The 24,633-nt window shown below is 44.5% G+C and overlaps 1 protein-coding gene across 1 annotated transcript in view; it reads left to right on the forward strand.

The window, feature by feature from the left end:
* IWS1 (Transcription elongation factor (TFIIS) family protein) overlaps positions 1-23,719 on the forward strand; it is a 45,003-nt gene extending 21,284 nt beyond the window's left edge. Inside the window, exons 6-11 of the mRNA XM_086773296.1 lie at positions 21,990-22,052; positions 22,149-22,226; positions 22,316-22,407; positions 22,514-22,585; positions 22,803-22,956; positions 23,161-23,719. Coding sequence (XP_086629422.1) covers positions 21,990-22,052; positions 22,149-22,226; positions 22,316-22,407; positions 22,514-22,585; positions 22,803-22,956; positions 23,161-23,259 — 558 coding nt within the window. The 3' untranslated portion in view covers positions 23,260-23,719. The remainder of the gene's footprint in view (positions 1-21,989; positions 22,053-22,148; positions 22,227-22,315; positions 22,408-22,513; positions 22,586-22,802; positions 22,957-23,160) is intronic.
* The last annotated feature ends 914 nt before the right edge of the window (positions 23,720-24,633 follow it).

Consider the following 24,633-nt stretch of genomic DNA (forward strand, 5'->3'; position numbering starts at 1 on the left):
CACTGTGCACATGACATACTCCCCTTCCTCTAAGAGCTCACTCCTGAGCTCACTAAAAAGCCAGGGTAATCTCTCTGAAGAGTAGTCAATGTCTCCCATGTAGCGTCCTCCTCAATACGATCCTTCCACTTGATCTTGTATTCCGTGATAAGCGTATTACGCAATCTTCTTTCACGAAATCCAAGAATCTTTTCAAGTTCGTGCGGAACAAATGTCATGTCCTCGACATCTATGATTTCTTGAGGAGTAACTAACTGGTCTGTTCCACCCAGTACTTCCTTAAGTCTACTGACATGAAATATAGGATGAACTTTCATATGAGAAGGCAAATCCAATTCATATGCAACTGAACCAATTCTTCGTGTAATATGAAATGGTCCACAGTATCTAGGAGATAATTTCGGAGATCGACCTGTTCGTAAAGTCTCGGAATCTTTCGGAACTCACAAATACACCATCGTTCCTTCAGAGAACTCTCTGGGTGAACGATGTCTATTAGAATAAAATCTGTCTCAGTCTTGAACACTTCTAATAGATTCCTTCGCAACTTGTAACATTTCTTGCAGATCTTGCAAAAAATTACGTGCTACATCATGCTGAAGTCCTGATAATCCTACTGTAATAGGTGATCTAGGTTGAAAACCATACATAAGCATGAAAGGACTAAAACCTGTACTCGAATGCTTAGTACTGTTATATGCAAATTCTAAAATAGGAAGATAATCCTCCCATGAACTCTGTCTTTTGGATACATATGCTCGAAGCATATCCTCCAAAATCTGATTCACTCTTTCAGTCTGGCCATCAGATTGAGGATGATATGAGGAACTCAAATTCAAAGTTGTTTCTAACTTCTCAAAAACAAGTTTCCAAAAATCACTCGTAAACTTAGAGTCTCTATCACTGACTATGTCTTGCGCCTGCGGCGGCAACCCGTACAGTCTAAACAATTGCTCGATAAACTACCGTGCTAATTATGTAGCTGTAATAGTCTTCCGGATCGGTAAAAATCTAGCCATTTTTGTCAAGCGATCTACCACAACCCAAATAGAATTGTGGCCTTGATGTGTTCTAGGCAATCCGGTAATAAAATCCATGGAAATACTTTCCCATTTATTACCTGGGATTTGCAAAAGATGCAACAACCCAGCTTGTCTAAAGCGTTCAGCTTTATTTGCCTGACAAATTTGACACTAGAGAACATAATCTTCTACATACCCTTTCATCTTTGGCTAATAAAAAGTGTTTCACTAACGATAGCGTCCTGTGTACCCCAAGGTGTCCAGCAGAAGGGGCGTCGTGACACTCCTTAAGAATCTTGGACCTAATGTCCGAGATCTGTGGTACACAAATTTTGTCATTACGGAATAGTAAACCATTCCGAATCATCCACTGGCCTCCTGCAGCCTGAATGGTAGACTGCTCAGTTATTGAGTCTTGGTCAATCAATGAGCTCCTATCCTGGATCTTCTGCCAAAATGGACCATAATAACTATCAGTCTTGCAAAGCCCTCTCAATGGCTGAAATAAGTCAGTAGAAATCTCGGTGAACGACAAAGTATTCACCTCTCTAATTCGACTAAGCGCATCTGCAACACTATTCATGGACCCTTTCCGATAACGGATCTCAAAATCAAAATCTTGCATTAACTCAGCCCAACGAGCTTTCCTTCCTCTCAAATCATCCACATCACACACATACTTGATTACTGATGATCAGTCAATACCACAAACTTGGAGCCATATAAATAATGTCTCCAAACCTTGAGAGCATGAATCACAGCATAAAGTTCCTTCTCAAGGGTTGGCCAACGAGATTGAGTGTCGTCTAACTTTTTACTTTCAAAAGGAACCGGTCTACCATCTTGAAATAGAGCAGCCCCGATGACATAGTCACTGGCATCAGTTTCAAGAACATAAGGCCGACTAGGATCGGATAATGCTAAGATAGGTGCTTCCTTGACTTTATCTTTCAAAAGTCTGAAGGCCATATCCAAATCGTTATTCCAAGTAAGAGGCTGATTTGACTTACGTCCACGACCTTTCAACAAGTCGGTCATCGGTAGTGTGAGCTGAGAGTACTCCTGCACAGATTTCCGAAGAAAAACAACAAAACTGAGAAAAGAACGAAGTAGTTTCACTGTTCGCGGTAAAGGCCAGTCCAGAACCTTCTGAACTCAGTCATAGTCAATGCTCAATCCATCTCTAGTGATCTTGTGTCCCAAGTAAATGATGTCTGTCATAAAAAACTCACATTTACTTAACTTAGCATATAGTCGATTCTGTCTTAAAATAGATAAGATAATCGTGAGGTGTCTAACATGATCCTCAAGAGTACAACTATATATCAAAATATCATCCAAGAACACCACCACAAATTTTCCCAAATGTTCACAAAAAAGATCGTTCATCATTTGCTGAAAAGTGGCTCGAGCATTGGTTAACCCAAAAGGTAATACGAGAAACTCGTAATGGCCATATGTAGTCCCAAAGGCGGTTCTTTCGACATGCCTTTCATGAATACGTATCTGGTGATAGCCAGTACGTAAATCTATCTTCGTGAAATATTTCGCTCCAGCTAACCGGTCAATCAGGTCATCTGATCTAGGAAGAGGATGACGGTTCTTAATTGTCAGCTTGTTTAATCTCTTGTAATCTATACACATTCTCTCGATGTTGTCCTTCTTTCTCCTAAGCAACACAGGTGCACCCCAAGGTGATTTACTTGGACGGATCTGACCCATCCTCAAATAATCTTCGAGTTGTTTAGCCAACTCATCTTCCTCAGCTTGGCTCATCCTGTAAGGTGGAATACTAACAGGATGAGCTCCAGGGATCAAGTCAATACGATGATCTACTGCCCTTTCAGGTGGTAAACCCGATGGGAGTTCCTTAGGAAATACATCTTGAAACGAATCAAGTATCTTCTGTAATTCTTTGCTTTCAAATACACTTAATTAATTGACTTCCATGGAAGGGATGAGAAATGAAGAAAGTGGAATCAATACACAATGGAAAGCGGTATACAAAGAAGAATCCATTATATTTCCAAAATCAACTGTATTTACAAGAGGTCCGTGAGAGGGATGTATACAATCACCTAAAATACTATACTGGGTGTTCCTATGCTGAAAAGAAAAAATATAACTAGACCAATCTATCTGGACTTGAAGAGTCTTAAACCACGCAATCCCTAATAACAAGTCTACATTTTCTAGGTGCATAACATAGCATTCCAGAGTATCTTTGTAGTCCTGAATCCGGATTGGTAGCATCTCCACCTTTCGATCCCATACTTGCCTTCCCACAGGTAGGCGTATCTCTCATAGGTATGATCGCTGGGTGTCGTATCAAGACTCAATTTCTGCACAAGTTTGTAGTTAACAAAGTTGTGTGAGTTGCGAGGGTCTAGAAGAATGTGAATTCTATGGCCATTCACTTCTCCATAAACTCGGAGAAGATCATGCAAGCCAAATACTTTAGAGTTGAACAGACAATCAGAACATGTACTAGGGCGAGAAAGTACAGTAACTAACGTATCTGTCAAAGACAACTGGTTAGCTGCCTTTGGCTTGGGTCCTACGTTGGTCTTTGCACCCTTTTGCTTCGGGCACTCATTACGCATGTGTCCTTTTTCTTCGCAGATGATGAAACGTCACTCCTTCTTGAGCTTCAAAGCCTTAAGGAGTCGTTTCTTCTTCGCTGGTGTCGAACTGGAATTCTTCGAAGGTTGGCCGAAAGACTTTCCTTCAATCGTGTTAGCCATTGGTGCGGAGAACTTTCTTTTATGCTTGTTCCCCTGCTCGGTAACGGGTTTAGACTTGGAAGAGACCATTGTATCATCATAGATACGAGCTGAATGAATGGCTTCGTCCAAAGTTTTGCATTTGTTATTTTTAACTTGTAAACGGTATGAGTCTGGTAAACCAGCTACGAAGAACCCCAAAAGAGTAGTGGGATCCATCTTTGTAGCTTTCATCTGCGAGTCCCTAAACTTCTGGAGGTAGACCTCATAGGTGAGGTACTGCGAGGTCATGGTCAAAGCTGTAAACCGGGCAACAACATCATAATCATCCTCTTTCTTGAGGAATTTCTTCTTGAAGACGTCTTCGAAATGTGTCCAAGTCGTTGGCTTAGGATTGAGTTCCTTCCACCAAAGCAAAGCTTTGCCTGAGAGGAAACCTGCTGCTAACTGGATCTTTTTTCCATCATCATATGGATGAAACTGAAAATGGACCTGCCACTTATGTAGCCAAGTGTCCACGATCTCCTTGGTACGCTGCTTTTGCTCGCTCCCGAACGGTTCCGGAATAACGTTGGGGCCTAAAGCAGAGGCCAAGGTATCCATACCCGAAAGAGTAGAGAGGATAGTGGTCAAGAGAGAGATGGAGTTCTGCAAGGCTTGCATCTGGGCGGCAATTTGTGCCTGACGTTCCAAAGACGAAGCTTCGAGAGCAACTTTGAACTCTTGGAAATCTGATTTTGACACATAATCGTCAAAAAGATCGGCATCGATATCTTCCGTAGCCGGCAAGCCTTCGCGTTCGACAAGGCGCTGCAACCCTAATTCTTGGGTCGACATCTTAAAGAGGGCAAGTGGAGAGAAAATTCGATCTTTGCACAATAAAAGTGCGAGTGAACTTGAGAGCTTGAGAGCTTGAAAACTCGAGAGATGTGTGGCAAGAAGCCCACTTAAGGGGTTTATATAACTGTCCCCAAAAGCTACTTGAGCTTTTGGTTTTATATATATATATATATATATATTCTACTTTCTTTAAAAAAAACACCTTTAAACCTTAGAGGAGACCTTTAAACTTTTTTTAAAAAAAAAGTTTAATCTAATAAAAATCAAAAACGCCTCAAATCGGCGAAGGCTTTCTTGGATTTTTATTTTTTTTCTCTTCCCTCCTGGATTTAGCGCTGCCGGCTGTATGCTGCCGTCGCCACCTTGCTGCCATTGGCTACCGTGCTGCCGTCGCCTGCTTTTCTGCCTGCGCCGCCTGAGTTCGTACAGGTGGCCTGCGCCTGCGCCTGCGCCAGCTTGCCTGTGTAGGCGTGGCCTGGGCGCCAACCAGCATGGCCAGGGCGCCTGCCTCATAGGCATGGTCGCCTGCCTAGCCTGCGCCTTCAGCTTAAACACCTACACCTGCAGCACGCGACCAGCAGCACACCCGACCAAGAGCACCCTGCCAGCGTCCGACTGCGCATACTACAGTCGGCGTCTCTCTCTCTCTCTCTCTCTCTCTCTCTCTCTCTCTTCACTGATGTATACCATTTTATACCCCCAGTATGGTACAGGATGGAGCTAGCTAGGTTGCATATCATGATTGTATACTCCATGCATATAGCTTTGCATTCTCCTAGTAGTAGAGCTCCATCCCCTGCACACCCAGATTCAGCTTTTTTATTCAGTACTTTTTCATTTTGTTGGGATGACAGAGGATACCCCATACAAGTACTCCGATTTGTCTCATAGGCCGAGTTCGGTCTTTTGGAAGACGTTAATAAAATCTTTCTTTCTTTCTTTCTTTCTTTCTCTCTCTCTCTCTTGCGTGCAACCAAAAGCAAACGTGCTTTTTTTTCTGTTTTCTCTCAAGAGTTCATGCGACTGCACAAACACGAATCTAGCCTTCTTCTTGCAAACAAACAACCCTACCTACACCCTCATCACGGGTTTCTTTGATGAAAAAGCACATACTAACTGAAAAAAAAAAAGCAACATGCATAGAAAAAACAGCAAGCTTCTCGAACTCGTACCTTTTCTTCGACTTCATCTTCTCTACCTACCGACTTGCTCGTTCACGAGGCACGCTCTAATACCACTGTCAAATCCCCATCGGATCTCCTCGTGGAACGCTCCACATACGAGACTCGAAACCTGCAAACAAACAAACAACAAGGGGATGCAGGCCTAACTCACCTCCCAACCATGACAGCCGTGGACAAGCCCACAGTCTTGGCTGTCCCCACCGAGCCACGAGCTAAGCTAACTAGGTTGACGTACCGACCAATCTCCACCTCGCGACGTCCCATACCGCCACGAAGCTACCCTAGCGGGCCTCGAGATTGCTGTCGTCCTCGGCTGCGTAAAGCAGGTGCACGTCTACACTAGATCCAGGCTCCAGACCATAGAGCTCTCACAAATCAAGCGAGACTCTATATACTAATGACTAACCTTGGCCACCCTTTTATAGGCTCTTAGCCGGTCATCGGGCGTCCACACTTGGGTGCCCGCCCGTTAGTCTATCCATAACTCAGCTCACCAATCAGCCTGCCTAGCTCCAAGCTTCCCCAAACCTCGAAGCTAGTCTTGCGTGCGTGTAGCACACGGTAGATACACACTGTGCACATGACACGGCTGCAGATGGGCTGTCGGCTGTACCTGATCAGAGGTGGTGGCTGCACTATAGGAGGCTGTCGGCTGCTGCAGGCGCTACATGTATTATGAGCTAGACCGGTCGGACAAGCATCAAAGGGAATTCATGAACTGTGGACTGGCCGACCAGCAGTCGGCCGGTTGGCCAAGTCTTTACAAAGGCCTATAAATAGGGATGAAGGCTCCTCATTGTAATCATTCATTCCTTTATGGAGTGGGTCCTTAGGGTCCAAGTAGGGACTAGATTTTGGGTGTTTATCACCTTTTGTATGAGGCAGCCTAGGGCTGTAGAAAAGTACCTTTTTGTACTATATGAAATATACTGAATTTCCAGCTCTCTCTCTCTCTCTCTACTCTCTCTTCCTGTCTGCGTTTTGCATCAGCATGTTTCTTAGGGCTGAAAGAAGATTCCCAAAGCTTCCGTGTGTTACATGTTGGGTCGTGGGCTAGTTGATTATTTTAAAAGCCCCAATTTTAACCTTACAATAAAGGCTTGCATTATTAACCCTCTTCATTACTTGTGGCTGCCCCCAGCTGACCGGCGCTGTAACTGATCGCAAGGGTTTTGTGCACACTTGGACTATTAATGCAATTAAAACACTTAAGGCCACAAGTACAAGCATGAGGGCCTTTCCGTGACCACATCATCCAAATACACTCTTCAGTGTTTCACCTTACGTATGTATAAACTCTTGCCTGCAAATACACATGTGTACAGCTGGTGCACTTGCAATACCCAACACCACAACAAAAACAGGGCACCCAACAGAAGATGGAAGTGCCCAACCACCAGTACCATGAGTACAGGTTGACCTACTACAGAAGGTACAATCAGCCAGTACATGTACCCAAAACGTGTGCAACAGGTACAAAGGCACCAGCCACAGGTACAAAGGATGAACTCGGCAGCAACAGCACCATCCAGTACACAAGAAGGTACAGTCAGTATTGTAGGGAAAGCACAACACAGTTGAAAACAGCAGCAAGGTATGGAAGCAACAGCACCAATATGTACAAATGACAGTATGGTCTGTGATTGTCATGTGCAAGACATGCACTGGCTAATCCCAGGGCTAATCCTGAAGAGGCAACAGATAAAGAACCAGACTTGAACCTGATTTTGGAGCAGTTGTTGCTAATATGGGCAGGGAATGATTGGGGGAGGACAATGGGTTGCTGTCGACCAGCACTTGAGTGAGCAGAGGACTTGTCGACTGCAGCAAGAAAAACATGGTTTTGACCAGGACCTGGCTGACCAGTCCATCAGTTTATTCAAGGTCTATAAAAGACAATATTGCTCATCGTTTGCATTCATTCAGTCCAGCATTGGGCTGGATCACTAGAGTAGGATTTAGATTAGGTTTTACACCTTTTCAAGAAGGCAACCTATGGCTGCAAGATTGTATGTACCTTTTTGTACTATAGAATATACTGAATACTCAGTTCTCTCTCTCTTCTCTCTCTTCTGCATGTGTTTTACATCAGCATGTTCCAGGATGTGTTTAGGCTGAAAGAGGACTCCCAGAGCTTCCGCATGTAACAGTGATACCAGCACAACAGCAAATGTATGGATGGAACAGGGCTGTACAGGCAGAACAGCACGTACAAAGCGACAACAGAGAGGCAGAGAGCAGGCAAGTACAAGTTTACCAAGCTCGCGGCAAGTGCATGGAGCTGGCAGCCTGATGCGCAAGCTGTGCAGAATAAGGAAGAAGGTCTCAATGGGGCCTTCCTTTAATGTTTAACCCTCCCCCCTTTGAACAAGACAGCCATGCATAACCATAATGCCCACGTGTTTGGGAAAATTGAAGGGGACCGACCACCTATCAAGTGCCCAAGCAGAAGTCCTCCAACCATAAAGGGCTTCCCACATATAGATGTCCACCCAGAAAACATGGTATGCACGCCCAAAATAGTGTGAAACTCATTAAAATTTATTGAAACAGGGGTGAGCTATACTGGCTTGAAGGTGAAGGCAACCATGGCTATGGAGCAGACAAAGATATACAGAGAATTTAGCGAGAGAAGACAATGCTAGAGAGAGAGAGTGAAGTACACGACTCAATGATGTGGTAGTTGATTGATTTCTTCAATGAAGTACATGCACCTTTATAGGTTACAAAGGTTGCCTCAGTGATATCATTGCTTATGTCATAACACACAAATATCTAGATATTATTATAAGTTTTAACCCCTCTAAGATGTCATAACACACAAAAATCTAGATATTATTATAACCCCTCTATGAGATTGTTCACACACAAACACTACCACACTCATAAGAGTGGGTTCACACACAGGTAAGACCTTGATTCCCAACAAAACCCCCCCTCAAGGGATTACCTCATAGAGTGTCAAGGATAAATCTAGGCTCATGGTTTCTAATGCCAATTTTCCTGGTCAAGGATAAATCACATGGCTTTGTGAGGGCAAAAGGACGAAAGGACCAAATGCACGAAAGATCAAAGCGAAACAACACAACATGAAATGGGTGAGTGAGTGTATATATGATGGTGAGTGAAAACATGTACAAGAGGCCCTTTGATGTGAGGAGACCCTGAATAGAAGACTGGTGCAGAAGTAAAGATGACGTTGGAGCTGAAGCATAGTCAGTGACGAAGACTCGCGTCGATGTGAGGCAAAGGCACTCCGTGAGGTGGTAGGTGTCGAAGGCTCACGTCGGTGGATGCAAAGGCACTCTAAGGTGGTAGTGGGCAACGGAAAGTGAAGTGGTGCAAGGTGTTGCGGTACCTGAAGGGTGATGAGGAGCAGAAAGGGCTGCCATCCCGAGTGGTATAGTGGTGCAAGATCTGGTGACAAGGGTGCTGCGATACCTAAGGGATGGAGAGATGCAGAGAGGGTTGCCGTCCCGAGTGGTGTAAGATGGTGAGCAGAGAGTGGGCTGTTGTCCCAAGGTAAATTGTAGAAGAAAAATGATGATAAACTGTAGCCAAGAGTGGGCTGCTGTCCCAAGATATGTGATGATGATAAAACGCTCAAGTGCTATACTGTGTAGCAGAGAGGACTGCTGTCCCATGAACTGAAGATAAAAACGCTGAGGTGTTGTATGTGGCAGAGAAGGCTGATGTCCCATGAGCTGATGTAAAACGATGGTATGCTCTGCTGTAGCAGAGAGGCCTGTTGTCCCATGAACTGATATGAAACGCTGATGTGCTCTATGTAGCAAAGAGGGCTGATGTCCCATGAACTAATATGAAACGCTGATATGTCAGAGCAGATAGGCAATGATAATGTAGCAGATGTAGTGCAGACCCCGGCAACACCAACAACCAGCAGGTGTGGTACCAGATATGGTCTATGAAGTGGTACAAGATGTGGAATGATGAGGCGAATGCTATACCTTTTTAGGACTGGGAAAAATATTGTTTTCACACAAGCTCTAGTTTCACACGCCAATTATGGAATCCCATGAATAAGGACAAATACAAGATCAGGTCACATACTCACAACAGAAAACAACACTCAACTGAATAGAAAACAAAACATAACTTTAAAAAGCCCAATCATCCTAACAATAGTTTGCTTTCTCTGTGGAAAGCTCTTTCTCCTCCATGATGTTGGCCGATACTTTTTCGTAAAAGTAGTTCTTCTTAATGTGGTTATTTTTCCCACAATGTTTGCACGGCTTCTTTGAGTAACAGTCCTTTTTTGTATGATTGTTCCTACCACAGTGAACATTTCATACCTTTGAAGTTCTTTGTGAAGAGCATAACCCCTTCCAAGGTAAGACTCGACAAGTACTTCAAAGTGGTGATGAGATTTTCATAAAGCTCATCTGGCACCATTGACTTGATCACTATGACTACGGCCATAGCTTCTTCCACTTTAGCTTTAAGTGCAACAAGCTTGTTCATGAGAGACTTCATTTTGTTCACATAAACGTCGAAGCTCTAATGTGGTTACACGATAAGTCCATAGAACTCTATCTGCTATGAAACTTTAGAGTTCTTTCCATGTGCTCAAAAGTATATCCAACTTCTCGTAGGCCTCTTTGGATGTCGGGTGATCTACAACATGATGTATGAGAGGCCAAGGGTTATTAGACCAAAGGCTCTTTGATCCCTTAGTTTTCAAGCTCTTTGAGCTGCATCTTCTTGTTCAAGTATCTTATCTTTCCCTTCGACAAAAGGCCAAAGACCCTCTCTCTTGAGGTTGAATTTCAACTTCAAGAAATGACGAGAAGGTCTTAACAAAGGATGGATCAAATGTCAGTGTCTAGTCCCGTACAGAGAATGTTCCCGAAAAATTAGGGTTTTTTGAAATTAAGATTTTTAAACAAGGAGTTTATAAAATTGATACTATAGGAGGCTAGAGCATCACTTTAATGCAAGGTATGCATCCTCAATTTTGAATTTTATCAAAGTAATTGTTACGACCCTGTGTTTTTCCCTCTGGACAACAAGCAGGTGGGCACGGGCACGGGCACAGGATGGACAGTGTGAACATGCATCAATTGGATATGAAAAGGAAATTCATTAGTGTGGCCAGCCCAAGTGTGAAAGGGGACAAAAAGGATTTTAAAAGTTATAAGGTTTTTAAACATTTGATGATGTAAAATATTATTTTTATGGAGGCATGCGTTTTTAAATCCTTGCTTTTGGCGTTTTTGAGAAAAAGCGCATCACCTCCTTATAAATTGAAGGGTAGCGAGCATGAAGGTGGCTGTGTGGAGATCATCGTGTGGGAGTCGCCGGCTGGATTATACCAGGTGCTATTGCACGTTGCACGTATGGCTACAGGCGGCGGGCGGGTGGTGCTGCTACGCAGGAGCCAGGCGACTGCTACTACTGCTAATGCCACCGCCAGGAGATGCTGCTGCCGCCACCAGGTGCTGCTGCCGCCGCCGCCAGGAGCCACTGCTGCCGCTGCTACTGTTGGTCGTTGCTGCTGCTACTGCTACTACAGCTGCTGGGTGATGCTGCCGCTCGTTGCTACTGGGCGCTGTCAGGTGGGCTGTGAACAGCTCTAGGCGCCAAATGGATTGCTGCCAACGCATGGATATCAAGAGTGCTATATGCACGGGCTGCCAGCGTCCAGCGACCAGATAGGTGGGCGACCAAGCAAGCGATCAGTTAGGTGGACAACCAGTTGGGTAGTCAGATGGACGCCAAGTGTGGGAAAGCAGTGCAAAGGATGGGCACACTGTTGGGGTAAAGGCATAATGCCCACCCTTACAGTGTGTACAAGCCCATAAGTTATAGTACATAGTACACTTAGTACTTTTAATGTACTACGTGCATTATGTGTACTAGTGCAATATACATGTGTGATAGGGGAGTCACACACTCATGCCTCATGAGTTGACTTATCCCCACAACTCTCTCTCTCTCTCCCTTGCTTCTCTGTGTATGTCTCCCATGAATGAACTCTAACCCTAATTGCTGTTTTCTCCCCATCAACTGGTATCAGAGCCTTCAGTTCCTTCGAGGAGAAAGAAGTAGGATTCTCTTCAGGTGTTGCTGAGGACAAGCAAGCTGCAGCTACTCACTAGCGCAGTTCAAAAGGATTCTCTTCAGGTGTTGCTGAGGACAAGCAAGCTGCAGCTACTCACTAGCGCAGTTCAAAGGAGGCATCCCGGCAGTAGTGCAGCAGCAGGAGCCGAAGCAGGTTGACTGGCGCATAACCACAAGGCAGCGTGGAGCGATGGCATGAAAATACGCATGCGAAGGCAGCAGCACAAAGCGTCGACTTCAGGCGTGTAGAAGGCGCCAGCGCTAAGCAAAGCCCTTCAGTGTGAGCAGCTTGTATCAAGGTCACAGTAGCCAGGCGGACAAGTAGTCACGCGCAGCCAATCAAGTGAAGAAGCGCAAGAGCACGCACGGGCGTAGCTGGATGAGTCGGCAGCAGCCAGGCGAGTGTGGCAATCGTAACGCAAGCGAAGGCCTAGCGCTGGCGCTAGGCGAAACATAAGCGAAGAAGCCCGTCGACGTGTACAAGGCGCTAAGCAAAGACTTCCATCGAATACAAGCGCGAAGAGGAGTCGGGTCAGTTTTTTTTTGGTGCTGCGCTCCATTGCAGCTCGCCATCACCTTCTGATCTCCCACTACTGAAGCGGCCGATTCTTGCATCAAATGATTCTTGCTACAAGCAACCATCTTCTTCTGGCCGCTCTGCACTCCTTTGCAATCACGCAGGCCCTCAAGGTTCTCACCACTTGAGTACCTGGATCATATTGCCCATTTTTGCACAACAGCAGCAAAAATTCATCAAACACAATTTTCCTGCAACAGCCTGCAAATTGAGAAAAATCAAAAATTACAAGGTATTTTCCTCAATTTTTTTTGGGTATTTGCAATTGAGCAAGTACAATCAACAATTGAGCAGGTACAGGTGTCGAATTGCTCAATTTTTGAGCAAAATTGGCAAAATTGGGTGACATTGGTCACAATCAGGATAAATTTGCAGGAAATTGGTCAAATCAGGATCAATTTGCAGGAAATTGGATGTCGAAATTTGGGGCTTTTGATGTAATTGTGCAATTAAGCACTCATACATGCTGTATGATGTAAAAAATCGCACATTTGAGCAAAATTGCAGCAAATTGCAGTGCAAATCAAGGGGCTTTTGTGCCGATTTGGTTGATTTGCATGCAGGCAATCGCATTTGATGCTGTGGAGAATGTGTTGATGCCTTACAAGCACTCAATGTGCCTGTAAATCAAGGGGCTTTCATGTATTTGATGTATATGTGGCCAGGGGGAAGCATCGTGAACAGATGGATGCCTTCATGTGCGTCAATGTACCATGCATGATCAGAAATTGATCTCAAATCAAGGGGCTTTTCAAGTTTGTATGCTTGTTGAGCTTGGCAAAGCAGCAGGCAAAACATTTATGCCTTGAATCCTCAGAAATCAGCTTGCAGTCAAGGGGCTTTTGCCCAATTTCTGTTCGTGACTGTTTTATGCAGTGTACAGGACTGTAAAAGTCTGATTTTCACTCATTTGGACAGCCAGGAGAGCATTTATTGCCATTGTACCTGCTGGTACAGATTTGGCACAGCTTTGTGCATGTTTTGGCATGGCTGTACACTGTTTTGAGTGACCAAAAGATTCAATTTCAGTTGCTGAAATTGCCGGTACAGGTTTGGTACATTACAAGTGAGCACTTGGTACTGCTGTACAGTACTTTGGAAGGGCAAAAGAGCACATTTAAGGTGCTGTCCAAAATCTGCAGCAACCAGATTTTGGTGTTTTCATCACATAAAGTGGGAGAAAAGTTGCATTCTTGCTTCCGCAGTGGGAGATAAAGCTTGGGAGAACATTTGTGAGCACTTTGTGTGCTTTGGGTGCAGTGTTTGCACATCTTTTGGTGCAGTGTTTGCACATTTGCAGGGAGTCAGGCATTGACAGGTTGCATTTTGCTATGGCAACCACAGGTGAGAGCTCTTCATTGCTTCACATCAAGAAGCTTGAAGGCTCGCATAACTATGATATTTGGCAAACCCAATGCTACAATGTGTTGCTCCAGAAAAAGCAGCACAAGCCTATCAAAGAAAGGGGTGTGATGCCCGCTTCTCTTACAGCTGAAGAGTGGGAAGATATGGATGAGCTGGCAAGATCTACTATCATGTTGTCTGTGTCAGACTCATTACTTTTCAGCATTCGTGAAGAGAAGACAGCTTGGGGAATGTGGCAGAGATTGCAGGACTTGTATGCCCAACAAAGTGCCTCAAGCAAAGTGTATTGGTTGAAGAAACTCATAGGTCTTCAGATGAAGGAAGGGGCGTCTATGACAGCCCATCTAAATGAGTTTAATGGTATTGTCAGCCAGGTCATCAATCAAAAGTTGGCAATGGACGATGAGTTCAAAGCCACTTTTTTGTTATGCACTTTGCCAGAGAGTTGGGACACATTCAGGACAGCCACTAGCAATTCGAATGCTATGCTGTCATATGCAGATGTTGAGGGTGCTCTTCTTCAAGAAGAGATGAACAGGAAAAACAACTCTGTTGGCAAGTCTAATGCAATGAATGCACGTGGGAGATCCCAGCAAAGGGGGAAAAGCCAAGAAAGGGGAAGGAGCAAGTCTCGCTCCAAAAAGGATTTGGAATGCCATTATTGTGGCAAGAAGGGACACATTAAAAAGCATTGCTACAAATGGAAAAATGATCAAAAAGAAAAGGGAAAAGGCAAAGACAAAGAGAAAGATGAAGCCAAAGATGTAAAGCCAAAGAGCAAAAGTGGAGTCAAGATTGAAGAAATCAATGTGTCACATGCAGGTGGCAGTGAGGATGAGGTCCTATTTACTTCTTCACTTGATGCCCATTCACTTCTTACAGGTGGTCATGGTATGCACTCATGGATCATTGATTCAGGTGCCTCCTTTCATGTCACAGGTTGCAGAGACTTGTTTGTCAGGTATACTGCTGGCAATGAAGGAGTGGTTTATTTGGGTGATAACCATGCATGCAAGATTCTTGGCAGAGGTGATGTGAGGCTTGTGTTTTCAGATGGCTCACAGCTTATGCTCCATGATGTCAGGCATGTGCCTGAGATCAAAAAGAATCTGCTTTCTACTGGACAGCTTGATGATGCTGATTATGTTACCACATTTGGTCGTGGAAAGTGGAAAATTAGTAAGGGCTCACTGGTTGTTGCCAGAGGCTCTAAGGTGGACACTCTTTATTTTATGCATGCAGGTGTTTGTCACCATGCTAATGTAAATGCAACCGAGCTGCCGGAAATCTCTATGTGGCATAGCCGGTTGGGACACATGAGTGTCAAAGGAATGGAGCAATTGTCTTGTTTGGGTTACTTGCCTTCTCTAAAGTTTTCAAGTTTTCAGTTTTGTGAGCATTGTATATATGGTAGGCAACTACAGTGCCCCCACAAGAAAGCTCTTGGACAGAAAGATGCTCGGTTAGAGCTTGTGCATATAGATGTATGTGAGATGCCTCAGCTTTCTTTGGGAGGGGCAAAATATTTTGTGTCTTTTATAGATGATGCCACACGCAAGGTGTGGGTTTATCCTCTTCGTTTGAAGAGTGATACATTCTCAGTGTTTGAGAAGTTTGTTGCTCTTGTTGAGAATCAAACTGGCAAAACACTGAAGGCTTTGCGTTCCGACAATGGTGGAGAGTATATGTCCAAACAGTTTCAGGACTTTTGTGATGCGAAAGGCATCAAGAGGGAGCTCTCTACTCCTTATGATCCTCCACAAAACGGGACAGCAGAGAGGATGAACAGGACCATTCAGGAGAAGGTCCGTTCTATGTTGTCACATGCTGCATTACCTCATGGTTTTTGGGCTGAAGCTGTTATGACAGCCGTTCACCTTATAAACAGGTCACCTAACACGAGGCTTGGTGGGAAAGTGCCAGAGGAAGTATGGACAGGGAAGCCTCCGTCATACAAGCACTTGAGAGTGTTTGGTTGCGTTGCGTACGTGCACATACGCAGGGAAATGCGCACCAAACTTGATCCTAAGTCTCACAAATGCATATTCCTAGGATATGGTGACAGAGGTGAAATGGGGTATAGACTTTGGGATCCCATGAATAGAAAGATCAGAGATGGATAGTACCCTTGGAAGGTAGAGAGGGTTTGTACAGGTGTGTCGACTGTATGGTATGCAGTGCTGTGATACTCTTTTGAGAGACAGTTTGGGAGTCTGTGTTGTGATGCAGAAGCACTGGATGTGTCAGGGTGTGATGCTGTTCATAGTGTGAGAGGCTATGGATGGTTGTGGCAGCCTTGATCATGGGAGAAAGCTTCTGAGTGCAAGCTCAATGTGAGGAGAGTCTTTCGATGTGAACAATGGCTGGATTTATTTGTGGATGCCGTGTGGACAAGAAGCCAGATGCAGGTTCTTTGCAGGCTTCAGGAGTTCTACTCGAACGGCTGAGTTCCCAGCCTTATATTGTAATGAAAGCTCTTTTATTCAATTAAAGAAATACCGCAAGGGGCGCCACTGCGTTTTGGGGCCAATCGGTGTCCGTGTACTGTTTGTAGGAGCACTCTAGCTCCCCCTGTTTAATTTCCTTTTCTAGGTCTTCAATGGTGTTGAAGTGTTTTATGTGCGAGTGTTTGTTCCACCGCCCTTTGCTATCTGAAGGCCGGTTTACAAGATGAGGATCAATAGACTGCCATCCAAAGCCTTCTTGGTGTATAAGCAGTGATCTATGTCACTTCTCCTGAATTTTTGGGATTTCATGAATGTATCAAATTTATGATACCATTCCCTTGGTGCCTGTTTGAGCCCATAAAGACTCTTTTTCAGCTTGCATACAAGCTTCTCCTTTCCACTCATTGCATAATCCTCTGGCTGTTGCATATATATCTCCTCATGGAGATCACCGTGAAGAAAAGCAGTCTTCACATCCATCTGAATCAAGTCCAGATCATCATGTGCAACGAAAGCTAACACAGCTCTAAGTGTGGTCATTTTGACCACTGGAGAGAAGATCTCATCAAAGTCCACACCATATTCCTGCTTGAAGCCCTTAGCCACTAACCTGGCTTTGTATCTTGGCTTTGCATCAGGTGAAACTTTAAGCCTGTAAACCCACTTGCATGGCAAAACCTTCTTGCCTGCAGGCAAATGCACCAACTTCCATGTTCCATTTTTGTGCAGAGAATCCATCTCTGACTTCATGGCACGCTCCCAAAGAGCCTTGTCTGCCCTCTGTAAAGCCTCCTTATAACATGAGGGCTCCCCACAGTCAGTGAGCATCAAGTAGTCAACCCCTGGAACAAACCTGTCAGGGGCTCTGGAGGGTCTTGTGGACCTCCGTACCCAATGACCATCATTTGCAGGTTGCTGTCCAGCCTGCATATCACCTATTGGTGGCTCCTGTTCCATGCCATAAGGCTGAAAAATCATGCCTAGTATCTCCTCTAACTGTGGTATATCCATAGGGATATCTTCTGCCATCTCTGGCTGTCCATTTGGACCATTTTCAGCACCATTTAAGGGCTGGTTTTGCTGCTGTAATGGCTGATTTACAGCCCTTTGTTGTTGTCTATGATGTCCATCATCACCAAAGATGAGTCTGCCAGGCTCCTGTTGCCTTGCAGGCTCCTTATACATGCATGTTTCATCAAAAATGACATCATTGCTGCGTATAATCTTTCTATTCACGGGATCCCAAAGTCTATATCCCATTTCACCTTTGTCACCATATCCTAGGAATATGCATTTGTGAGACTTAGGATCAAGTTTGGTGCGCATTTCCCTGCGTATGTGCACATACGCAACGCAACCAAACACTCTCGAGTGCTTGTATGACGGAGGCTTCCCAGTCCATACTTCTTCTGGCACTTTTCCACCAAGCCTCGTGTTAGGTGACCTGTTTATAAGATGAACGGCTGTCATAACAGTTTCAGCCCAAAAACCATGAGGTAACGCAGCATGTGACAACATAGAACGGACCTTCTCCTGAATGGTCCTGTTCATCCTCTCTGCTGTCCCGTTTTGTGGAGGATCATAAGGAGTAGAGAGCTCCCTCTTGATGCCTTTAGCATCACAAAAGTCCTGAAACTGTTTGGACATATACTCTCCACCATTGTCGGAACGCAAAGCCTTCAGTGTTTTGCCAGTTTGATTCTCAACATGAGCAACAAACTTCTGAAACACTGAGAATGTATCACTCTTCAAACGAAGAGGATAAACCCACACCTTGCGTGTGGCATCATCAATAAAAGACACAAAATATTTTGCCCCTCCCAAAGAAAGCTCAGGCATCTCACATACATCTGTATGCACAAGCTCTAACTGAGCATCTTTCTGTCCAAGAGCTTTCTTGTGGGGGCACTGGAGTTGCCTGGCATATATACAATGCTCACAAAACTGAAAACTTGAAAACTTTAGAGAAGGCAAGTAACCCAAACGAGACAATTGCTCCATTCCCTTGACACTCATGTGTCCCAACCGGCTATGCCACATAGAAATTTCCGGCAGCTCGGTTGCATTTACATTAGCATGGTGACAAACACCTGCATGCATGAAGTAAAGAGTGCCCACCTTAGAGCCTCTGGCAACAACCAGTGAGCCCTTACTAATTTTCCACTTTCCACGACCAAATGTGGTAACATAATCAGCATCATCAAGCTGTCCAGTAGAAAGCAGGTTTTTCTTGATCTCAGGCACATGCCTGACATCATGGAGCATAAGCTGTGAGCCATCTGAAAACACAAGCCTCACATCACCTCTGCCAAGAATCTTGCATGCATGGTTATCACCCAAATAAACTACTCCTTCATTGCCAGCAGTATACCTGACAAACAAGTCTCTGCAACCTGTGACATGAAAGGAGGCACCTGAATCAATGATCCATGAGTGCATACCATGACCATCTCCTGTAAGAAGTGAATGGGCATCAAGTGAAGACGTGAATAGGACCTCATCCTCACTGTCACCTGCATGTGACACATTGATTTCTTCAATCTTGACTCCACTTTTGCCCTTTTGCTTTACATCTTTGGCTTCATCTTTGTCTTTGTCTTTGCCTTTTCCCTTTTCCTTTTGATCATTTTTCCATTTGTAGCATTGCTTTTTGATGTGTCCCTTCTTGCCACAATAATGGCATTCCAAGTCCTTTTTGGAGCGAGACTTGCTCCTTCCCCGTTCTTGGCTTTTACCCCTTTCTTTGATAGGCTTGTGTTGCGTTTTCTGGAGCAACACATTATAGCACTGGGTTTGCCAAATATCATAGTTATGTGAGCCTTCAAGCTTCTTGATGTGAAGCGATGAAGAGCTCTCACCTGTGGTTGCCATCAACCTGTCAATGCCTGACTCCCTGCAAGTGTGCAAACACTGCACCAAGAGCACACAAAGTGCTCACAGTTGTTCTCCCAAAGTATATCTCCCACTGCGGAAGCACAAATGCAACTCTACTCCCACTTTATGTGATGAAATCACCAAAATCTGGTTGCTGCAGATTTAGGACAGCACCTTAAATGTGCTCTGTTGCCCTTCCAAAGTACTGTACAGCAGTACTAAGTGCTCACCAATGATGTACCAAACCTGTACCGGCAAGTACAGCAGCTGAAAATGAACCTTTTGCTCACTCAAATCAATGTGCAGCCATGCCAAAACTTGTACAAAGCTGTACCAAATCTGTACCAGCAGGTACAGTAGCAATAAATGCTATCCTGGCTGTCCAAATGAGTGAAAATCAGACTTTTACAGTCCCGAACACTGCATACAACAGTTCCGAACAGAAATTGGGCAAAAGCCCCTTGACTGCAAGCTGATTTCTGAGGATTCAAGGCATAAAAGTCTTGCCTGCTACTTTGCCAAGCTCAAGAAGCATAAAATCTTGAAAAGCCCCTTGATTTAAGATCAATTTCTGATCATACATGGTACATTAGCGCACATGAAGGCATCCAGAGTCTTCACGATGCTTTCCCCTGGCCACATAAACATCCAATACATGAAAGCCCCTTGATTTACAGGCACATTGAGTGCTTGTCAGGCATCAACACATTGCCCAAATGCGATTGCCTGCATGCAAATCAATCCAGTCGGCACAAAAGCCCCTTGATTTGCACTGCAATTTGCTGCAATTTTGCCCGAATGTGCGATTTCTCACATCATACAGCATGTATGAATGCTTAATTGCACAATCACATCAAAAGCCCCAAATTTTGTCATCCAATTTCCTGCAAATTGATCCTGATTGTGACCAATGTCACCCAATTTTGCCAATTTTGCTCAAAAATTGAGCAATTTGGCACCTGTACCTGCTCAATTGATAATTGTACCTGCTCAATTGCAAATCCCAAAAAAAAATTGAAGCAAATACCTTAGGCAATTTCTGATTGCAGGAAAGGGGGGGGTCGTGCTGATGCTGCTTTTGAATTTATGTGCAGATATTGAAAGGGCAGCTGTAATAATGCAGGCAGCAGTTGCTCAGCCGGGAGCTCCTTGCTGGGAACGATGCCTAAGAAGGCATGCACAATCTCCAGGAATGCTGCTAGTTGCAGAAGGCGAACGAGGTCCCCAGCAGCATCAAAAGGCTCCGTCGATGGACTGCTTGCCAAATGCCTGCGCAACGGATATGGACGAAGCAACGGATATGGACGAAGAGGGCAGGATAGGCGACACGAGCTCAGAGTGCTTCGGAAGAGGAGGCGACGAATGGATCGAAGCCTCTCCCACACGGCGTTCACACAGGGCTTCGGAAGAGGAGGCGATGAATAGATCGAAGCCTCTCTCGCACGGCGTTCAACTCCTCCAGCTGCACGCGCTGGTGAGGCGCCACTGCTCTTCCTCCTCGCTCGCTTGCCTCCCCTTCGCGCTGCAGGTGCTCGCGCTACGAATGCTCTCCACGTTCTTGTTGTTGCCGACTCAATGTTTCCGCCACCTTCTTGCGACTGTTGCGAGCGCTGCTGCCCTGTGGTGTGCGTTGCTATGCTGCGCTGCGTGTCATGGCAGCTGCTGACACCTGCAACACCCAAAGTTACCTGTTTGTTTGCAGCCGCCTCTCACTGTCTTGCAGCGCCCAACACGACAGCCTGTTTGTTTGCAGCGCATGTGCTCCAGAAAGCTCCTTTGCTCGTGCCAAGCTCAAGGCTCCATAGCCGAGCTTCTTCTTCGCGATGAAGATGACTCCGTACACCCGCACACACACGGACACAACCGTGGCTCTGATACCAGTTGAATGGGAGAAGAAGAATTAGGGTTAGAGATTCATGTGGGAGACATACACAGAGAAACAAGGGAGAGAGAGAGAGAGAGAGAGAGAGAGAGAGAGAGAGAGAGAGTTGTGGGGATAAGTCAACTCATGGGAATGAGTGTGTGACTCCCCTATCACACATGTATATTGCACTAGTACACATAGTGCACTTAGTACATTAAAAGTACTAAGTGTACTATGTACTATAACTTATGGGCTTGTACACACTATAAGGGTGGGCATTATGCCTTTACCCCAACAACACTCTTTATCTGGCTGCCTCTTCTGGACCAGCATCTGAGAATGTCCATGGCATCTTTCATGCACATGACACAACATGGACCAGCCCCGACCAACACCTAGCGAGCCCTATAAAGAGGTGTCCAGCCTTTCAAATAAAAAATCATCAAATATTTTTGCACCCAAGGAGCTCCTCAATGCATGGGCCTATTGGCAATTGGAGGAGCGAGGAGGAGATATGTAGCCAATTGTGTTTGGTTATCTTTCGTTGCACCTCTATCTTTGTAAACACCAGCACAGCACTAGGAGTTCTACATGAGCTCGCGTTCTCGTCCTCCTTGTGCATGCAGGTCAAATTCTTCCCCATCAAAACTACAGCTGTCCTCAGCTATTCAGTGTCCAAATAAATGCTACAAACAAGAAACCAATCCAATCTCCCGAATTGGCTGCCAGAAAGCTGGAAGACTACCTTGCGTCCTCGTTGGAGGCCGACATTCCATCCTCACCTCATTCACACCAATAGTCAAACAAAATTCTCGGCAATACCGCTAACAAAACTCCTCCCAAAGATGTATGGGCTACTTGTCTGACCAGTGACACCTCTTGCTGAATAGCAAGTTCGCCATTTTTTTAGCAAGCGTGAAAGCTCATAAATTTGGCTTTATTTGATCCTTTCCCTAACAAAAGAGACATGCAAAGAGTCTTCTAATGATTTTCTTCTTTGGATGCTTGACAGTTGCCAATTGATGTGGAGCTCTATGAAAGGAGAGAGCAACTCAAGAAGAGTGGGCTGGGAAAGGTTTTACCTCTTCTAACCTTCTTTTGCAAAATATTCAAGAACTGGCTTCAACTTTGAAAGAAGGGTTAAGCTTGATATCTAATGTGAATGGCCCAGGTTATTATGTTTTTATCAAAGTCTGATGAGGAGGGTTCAGCGAACCGCAAACTGGCCAGGGACTTGGTGGATAAATGGGTAAGGTTTAGGTCAACGGTCAGCTATACTCTAGTATTTTGTTGGACAAAAGAGAAATAAGGATGTTGACTGGATGTTTACATACCCAGAGTCGCCCCATTTTTCAAAAAAGTACTCGTTATGAAGATCTGCGTAACTATGACGATGAAAGGCCACCACCGCCACGGCCGCCTGTTAAAAAGTGAGTACAGAGATTTGTTTATGGAGTATACCGACTAAAATAAGATGCAGGATGTTTTTAAGCACTCTCGTAACATGATACCATGTGTTGATGATGAATGGGGCAGGCCTGCAATGAAATCAGCTGCAAGATTCGATTCACGAGGAGGAGATGATTTGGATCTTATAGATAATTCACAGTATGTAGATTGTCTTAACTTCATTTGTCAAGCTTCATCATCTTTTTCTGTCAACTACCTAGCAATATGGGTTATAATCTGGGTGTATCTGGTCGCATGCATGTTTTGTAAGAGACAGTTGAGCCAACATCTGAATGGCTTTGCAAGGCATTGTTAGAGACATGTGCGTTGATGCTTTAACTCTTGTAGTAAAAGTTATTTTTTTTGCGGTCTGCAGGGATCCAAAACCAGGCCAGCCTGGCTACAGACTACATGCATCAAGACCTGAAGCCCTCCCACTGGACTTTGTTGTTCGTCCACTTTCAAAAGTTGATCCAGATGAGATCAGAGCACGTGCAAAACAACAAAAATTAGATGAGCGGCGAATGAAGGTTCATTTCTACTCTTTTTCCTGGTTTTGAAGTAAGCTTCTTCCCTTGCATGTAGAGCTTCGATAGACTGAAGGTTTTGTAGAGAGTATGGCTTTTTGCAAGAGTTTTTTGTTCATGTAGGTATTTTATCTTTCCATTCTCAATCTTGAGTGTGTAAGCAAAAAATCTTTTATTCGCGCTGAGAGTTGGTTTCTTAAACTACAGATGAACAAGAAACTTCAACAACTGAAAGCTCCCAAGAAGAAGAAATTGCAAGCAGCTAAAGTGAGCGTGGAAGGGCGGGGCATGGTAAAGTTCTTCTAATCTTCAATGTGGACCTGCAACATGTCACCGACCATTCAGGATTAAGTGGGTAATCCACCCTGAGAATAGCTCCTACAGCGTGTTGGCTGCTGTCGATGTCAACACTAAAAGAAACAGCAGGCTTATGTCTTGTTGTGCACAAACGATCAAAACGATCATCAACTGATCCCGTTCATTGTGGGGTGGCAAGTCTTTGCCAAATTGTGAATCTTTAAAATTGGCATTGGCTGTCAATAAAGGGTTGTCCTTATTTTTGATTGGAGGAGGTGGACAGGATGTCCTCTATGGCATGGTTTTGAATCATGCCAGGTTCCCTATGTACTTGCTAAATTTCTGTGGAACTTTAAACATCATTATCACATGGTAACATAGGGCACACGGGTGGTCCAAAATGCAACTCCATGGACAGGAATGGTTGAGCTCAGTATTCTGCAAAATGCCAGGATTTTTTCTTGATTTTCATAATGTGTGATTACATGTCCAAAACCAAAGGTTTATTTAAGGAGAGTTGCCTGTAAAAACCTATCACTTGAGTCTAGTTTGGAAATTCACGATCTTGTTCTAAAGAATGCATACTTCTTCTCATCCTTAGAGACCTTATCATGTCAAACTTGCAATTTCAACTTAAGGCATATATTTTCATCTAGGTCTGGAAGCACATGTTGCTTGGCTTAGTTTCTCATCCTGATTGTCGAGAATTGATGGACCAGGTATGGCCCTGGAGTAAAGTTATTTTTAATGATGAAAATCATGCAGAAAATTTGATCCGAATAGTTTGATGCCCATCAACGAATTTTCAGTCCTGTGCTCTTAATATGTTTTTCACCTTATTCATTTGATTGCCAAACCTTAAAAGTCACACATTGTGGGAAATGTACTTGTTGAATTGTAAGCTGAAAATGGGAGCGTGAATAAAGCAGGGAAGATTTTGACAAGATGTGTAAAAAACCCTCCATGGCCTTGGTGATCTAGCCTTCTAGATGTGCTAGGTTGTGATGCTAGCAATGATCTCCCTTACGTAGCCGATCTTTGTGTTGGAGTTACGTAGCTTGACTTTGGCATGTCTTGAAGATGGTGTTGCCTAGGTAACCTGCATGACTGTATCTCTGATGTTCCCTTCAAACTTGATTTGTGGGCCTGATTGTGTCAACCAAATAACAACACCAAAACAAAAGTAGGCATGCCTTATCATCCTTCCAAAAAGGCGTGCTATGTCCTTTGTCCCTCCTTGCACTCTCATGAGAGTTCAATGGTAGATTGAAGCTCTTGCACACCTTGGACAAGCTAGGCTAGCACCAACGATCGATCTCCATTGGTTGATGGCAAGGCCACTATGTAGAGAAAGCCAAATAAAAGAGGAAATCTTGGATTCCT

The sequence above is a fragment of the Cibotium barometz genome, chromosome 33, assembly GCF_041138505.1.
Source record: "Cibotium barometz isolate CiBa-2024 chromosome 33, ASM4113850v1, whole genome shotgun sequence".
Lineage (NCBI taxonomy): Eukaryota > Viridiplantae > Streptophyta > Polypodiopsida > Cyatheales > Cibotiaceae > Cibotium > Cibotium barometz.